We start from the raw sequence: 6,000 nt of genomic DNA, 5'->3' as shown, positions 1-6,000 counted from the left end.
TGAAATGTAAGCGTACTGCTCGTTTCTTGTTTCTCCTAACTGATGAATCTAGTTTTCATCCCAACGAATGAACTCTTGTGAGTCATAAGCATCATCTAACGGAGACTAGGTTTTCTCAAAAGCCAAAAGAGTTTAAGAATTTAGCATTCTTTGGTTTCCAAATTGAGACCAACAATATCTCTTGATCTTTGATTTTTCTTTTTCTCTTGAGGGGAACTTTGACGTATTTTTGTCATTTAAGTGTTGCTGAAAGATACCTAGGGGCGCCTGGATGGCTCTGTCCCTTGAGCGTCTGACTCTTGATTTTGCCTCTGGTCATGATCGAGCCCCATGAGATCATGCCCCGTGTCAGGCTCTGTGCTGAGCATGGAGCCTACTTGAGATTCTCTCTCTCCCTTTCTGCCCCTCCCCAGCTTTGCTCATGTACACACGCTGCCACTCTCTCTCTTTCTCTCTCAAAAATAAACATTAAAGAAAAAAAAAAAGAGGGGCACCTGGGTGGCTCAGTTGGTTAAGCATCTGACTTTGACTCAGGTCATGATCTCACAGTTTGTGAGTTCGAGCCCCGCATCAGGATCCGTGCTGATGGCTCGGAGCCTGGAGCCTGTTTCAGATTCTGTGTCTCCCTCTCTCTGCCCCTCCCTTGCTCACGCTCTGTCCCTCTCTCAAAAATAAAACACTTTACCGCAATAATTTCAGGATTACTCTTAGCATTTCAGTGAGGATGTGGTAAAATTGTACCATCAAAAAATGAGAAATGAAGGTCCAGGGGAGGCTGTCTGAAAATCAGGATGAAGTTACAAGAAGTTGTTAGAATATAGTGTGGGTCTGATAATTCCCAGCTGTCACTACTGGGTTTTCTTAGTTTTTTGGGCTAGTTGCTTTCTGTGTAGCAAAGAACCTATTTTGATCAACGATATTTTCCACTCATTAAGGTAAATTCTAAATTCTGCTTCATATGTGCTGCCTGGGAATCAAACAATAAGAAACAGAGTTTAATCTGGAGAAACTGAATAGAATTTTATAATTGAGAAATGGATCTTCACATTTCTGAGGAAAATGACAGTTTGTGATGAACCGTCACCTAACAATATGGCAAATAGGGGAATGGATTTAACTGAATGGAGGCGCCGAATGGAGGCATTTTAAATAGCAGACGCCTTGATACAAAGCACGCGGAGAGGAGCTGGCTTTCTTGAGGATGAGCCATTACAGTGGCCGCCTGGGTTCATTCACCCTTGACCCGTGCTCCCCTGGGCTAACATGGGACGCCAGACCCAAGGCAAGTTTGAGTGGTGTATGTAATTCTTGTTGAGGGTGAAAGGTATCTCAGTGAAGCCCCACAAATGTGTTGGAAAACAAAGAGTAAGATAAAAGAGTGCCTGGAAACAGAGAATGGGACTTTTGCGGGGCAGAAGAGAGAGCTAGGCAGCACAACGTGAAGAGCAAAGTCGGCCACCGGCCATTAAGTTCAGCCAAGTGAGGACTCAAAGATGGGTCTGAGGGGTTAAATCCACTGAAGTTGTATACAACTCACCAGGGAGGGCAAACTTGAATAATAGTTGGCTATTTAGGGGCGCCTGGGTGGCTCTGTCGGTTGAGCATCCAACTTCGGCTCAAGTCATGATCTCATGGTTCACGGGTTCAAGCCCTGCATCGGGCTCTGTGCTGATGGCTCGGAGCCTGGAGCCTGCTTCGGATTCTGTGTCTCCCTCTCTCTCTGCCCCTCCCCCGCTTGCACCCTGTCTCTCAAACATGAATAAATGTTAAAAAAAATTTTTTTTTAATTGGCTATTTAGTTTAATAGAGAGAGGTGAACTTGGTAAGTTTCCTGAAAAATCCACTTTTAGTTGTCACCTATCGAATGATCTTGCCCTGAAGTCTCACTGCTCCGAGCGCAGTGCCCAATGATTCAGGTGGCGAAGTGGCTTTGGGCTAAAATGACCTGTCAGTTCTACGCATGCCTCTGGAATTCACCATCAATATCTAAAACTCCTCAGAGCCTACATCCTGTCTCATAATCTCATCTCCAGAGAGCCATGGCTCCCCTGCTCTGCTCCTTGCGCCTGCCAGCCTCCCTCCGTTGTTAACCCCCACAGTGTATACAAACAAGTTGTGGTGACATTCACAAGCTCTAGCCTTGAGGTTGGCGTAAGGGAGTTTTGCTGAGCTGAGATGCTGGGTGCCCGCTAGGCTCACCCACAAACTAAGGATCTGGCTTGCACATTTGGATACAAATTCATGCACTTGCAAGTTATAATTTGCCACGTGTCACGAGCCTATATGTCACTTGAGACTAGTAGAAAGTAAAATATGAAATATACATCAGTTATGAGTCTATTGTAATTTATGTGGAAATGCTTTGGAAACTTGAAGGCTCTTAACCTTTTTCTTGGTCACAGACCACTTGGAGAATCTAGTGAAAACATGTACCCCTTCTTAAGAGAAATACACATCAATATGCTTAAAACTGTAAGAATTTTGCATATAAATTTGAGATGTTCATGGATCTTCTGGTGTCATGGATTCCTGACCTAAAGGGATTTATAGGTATAAGATGTTATTAAGAGTATTCTTTTTACATTTAAATGAATAACAGGATGTAGAATTGTACACCTAACACTATCTCAGTGATACATTACATGTAGGAAAGAATATATATATATATACATATATATATATATATGACTGGAAAGATAAGCACTAAAATATAAACAGTACTTATATTTGGGTGGTGAGATTATGATTTAATTTTATTCTTTGAACTTGTTACACTTTCACATCTAAAAATAAAATTTTCACCAGTTTATTTTCACAAAAGTAGCTGTTTATTGTGACCAGTTATGGAACTACTGGGCAGAGCTCTCAAAAACAAATCTAAAAAGGCACAGTAGTGACCACTCTTCTGGATGGCTACTCATTCACAACATTTACCAGTCTCTGGGATCATGTGATCTATGGGAATCCTCCTTCTGATCTTCCAGTTGGTGCAAGAGTGGGGGCCTGACTCAGTGGAATCAATCAGTGTCTCTCCTCAAGATTTTTTCTGAACTGTAACTAGCCAGGAGCCAGCCAGCTCCTTTGTGGTGACTGAAGCTGTGAGTGAGGTCTGGAAGCTTTGAAGCCGGGCAGGGGACAGACTTCCTGCTGGTCTGCAATGACAGAGAGAGACAGAGAGACACCTCATAGTTCCTGGCTGTTCAGTTGCCTTTGAGTCCAGCTCACCCTAGTCCTTCTTGCATTTTGGTTTTCAATTCTTCCTTTGATTTATACCTTTTACCCTTCCAACAAATTTCCTTTTTGTCTGAACTGGTTAGAGCTGGATTTCTGGCACCTGAAACCAACAAGTCCACACAATTAACAAAAGTATATTTATAAGTACTCAAGAATAAAATTGGACTCAAGTTGTAAAATAAGTGAAATCGACAGGAGCGCCTGGGTGGCTCAGTTGGTTGAGTGTCCAACTCGATGTCGGCTCAGGTCATGATCTTGTGGTCAGGAGACGGAGCCCCGCGTTGAGCTCCATGCTGACGGTGATGCCTGCTTGGGATTCTGTCTCTCCCTCTCTCCTCTCTCTCTGCACCTCATGCTCTCTCTCCCTCAAAATAAATACATAAACATTGAAAAAAAAAGAAATCGACAATATGTCTTAACACAGAAAGCGGCTGGCTTTGGGTGTCTGACCTTGTGCAGGACAGAGGGAGTTCAAAAAGCAGAGACAAATGGAGGTTCTTGGTTCAGAGCCCCAGATCATTCTGTTCATTTAGGAGGTGGAACTTGTCTTCTTGGCTCCATGTAGAAACAAACAATAACGGGATTGTCCAAACCCTGGTTATCACCATAAACATGATAGGTCACTTCTCTCATTTATGAATGTGATGCTCGGGGTAACGAATTTACAAGTGAATGAAAGATAAACGTATTTTCTGATTCAATGAGCTAGAAAACAATCCTTGCATTAATTTGGCAACCTGAAGATATGTGAGCACTGCCAAAGAGAAAATCTGAGCAAATTGTTAGAGATACTCTACAAGAATAAACAACTTTACAGAGGGGTTTGTGTGCTACACAGCGAGTTCCATTTCAACAAATGTTCAACTGTAATGAAAGTAGTTAGAAATACCGGGGCATGGCTTAATTATGTGAGGAATATTTGACACAGTGAAATTTAAAATGACCTGCCTAACTACAAAATAACTCATCCAAGCAAAAAGCTCCAGCTTCAAATCCAGTTTATCTGTATCCTATGGAAAATTGTATTTTCTATCGGCAAATGTGTGTTTCTACTGAGTTTTAGAAATGGCCTGCTGCAGATATGTGGGAAGCAGGTCATGATGGAGCCCGTTCCACCTTTGGGAGGCTGGTTAGAGTGGTAAAGCCAGAGGGAAAGAATTTTGAGTTCACGTCGAAATCGACCATACGATAATGAGACTAGATTTTTTTTAAAATCGGCATACTGTAACGTACAAACTCTAATTCAAGTAAAAGCTATGTTCACATTTCTTGGAAGCTGAGAGATATCATTAGCACGGTATTTTAGAGGGAGACCTTGAGTCATCTGATCTGACATGCCTGATGTCTTTAGATGATTCTAGATTTGGGATTTGATGCTGTAGCTATGAAATCAGCACTTTTTGGCAGGCAGGGCTTTCAAACTAGTTAGAATCTCAGTGTTTATTTTATTGTGGGTTTTGATACGAATTACTAAACTACTTTTCAGGAATGTACCAATTTTATTCCCATCAGCAGAGTATTTCATCATGCCCTCTGTTCATCCCATGCATTAGCACACTTAACCTAGTTTGTCACTGAAGTACCAACAGCGATGTCATATTCAATGTCACTTCAAATTTCTTTGATTATTCATGAAAATAAACACTTCCTCTTATTTCTTAGCCTTTGCAGAGCTAACTTTTGAGAATGAATATGTTCTTTGCACGTTTACTCCTTTTGTTGATTTATATAAGTTCTTTATATATATAGTGATTTCAATCTTTTTTTATGCCATTTCTGCCACAAGTATTTCTTCATTTTTAAATTGTGACTCAATTTGGAACCTCAGTGATTCTCATTCCTTTTTTCTTCGTGATTTCTCCCACTGTGCTTGCCTTTAAAGCCCTTCCTCATCCCCAAATCAGATTCCCCTGTGATTTATGCTCACTTGTACAATATAACGTAAATCCTGTCAATTCACTGGATCATAGAGACATATTTGGGGTAACAGCGTGAAATCACTTTAATTTTGAATAGCATTTTTATATTTATTCTATTTAAAAGAAAAAAAAAAAAGAGAAGAGAGCATAATGGAAAGACAGAGATCTGTAGTCCCTGAGATCCTGGGGTGTTTGTTGGGTCTGTGTCTCTGTATAGAAAAGGAAACCAGCACTGACTTGCCTCTGCCCTCGCAGTGCTTCTGGGCTTTGGGTTAGTGTTCTGGCCGGAGTCAGGAAAATAGCTAGAGGCCTGGATTTGCTAACAACAGCCCCAGTGCAAGTTACAACGAAAACACAAATGTCTCCTATCTCACCTGACCATCAAGTGGATTAGGTGCCTGGAAACCCAGGGATGAAATGAGGGGCAGTCTTTTTGGGAAGGGAGGTGAGTGGGGGAGGGAAGAGCCTGGGAAGTCTGATTCCTAGGGTACCTTTGCCTTCTGCCCTCCCCCTCTCCTTCCTCACTCTTAAGCCCTGCCCCCAAGACTTGGACACTAATTTACAAGGAATGAAAAGGAGACTTTTTTTTTTTTAAATGTTTATTTTTGAGAGAACATGCAAGCGGGGGAGGGGCAGAGAGAGGGGGACAGAAGATCCCATGCGGGCTTTGCCCTGACAGCAGAGAGCCCCCACGTGGGACATCGTGAGGTCATGACCTGAGCTAAAGTTTGACACTTAACCCACTGAGCCACCCAGGCGCCCCGAAAAGGAGACATTTTTAGATTTCTTCTCCACCCAGTTTATCTCTGGAATCATTTTTCTCTTAATTTCTTGAAACTAAAATTTG

General features: G+C 42.0%; 1 protein-coding gene across 3 annotated transcripts in view; it reads right to left on the bottom strand.

The window, feature by feature from the left end:
* Positions 1 to 2,824: 2,824 nt before the first annotated feature.
* The window catches only part of UST (uronyl 2-sulfotransferase), a 314,759-nt gene continuing 311,583 nt past the window's right edge, over positions 2,825 to 6,000 (bottom strand). For 2 of the 3 annotated variants that reach the window (XM_078447442.2, XM_078447446.2), the window contains exon 9: positions 2,827 to 3,152. In XM_078447442.2, the coding sequence (XP_078303568.1) occupies positions 3,035 to 3,152 (118 nt within the window). In that variant the 3' untranslated portion in view covers positions 2,827 to 3,034. Of the gene's footprint in view, positions 3,153 to 6,000 lie in introns of all 3 variants that reach the window. The other variant, XM_078447445.2, reaches the window with a different exon arrangement.

Source organism: Panthera onca, chromosome B2 (genome assembly GCF_046562875.1).
Source record: "Panthera onca isolate mPanOnc1 chromosome B2, mPanOnc1 haplotype 2, whole genome shotgun sequence".
Classification (NCBI taxonomy): domain Eukaryota; kingdom Metazoa; phylum Chordata; class Mammalia; order Carnivora; family Felidae; genus Panthera; species Panthera onca.
Note: the sequence above shows the minus strand (reverse complement) of the source record. Positions and strands in the feature narration are given on the sequence as shown.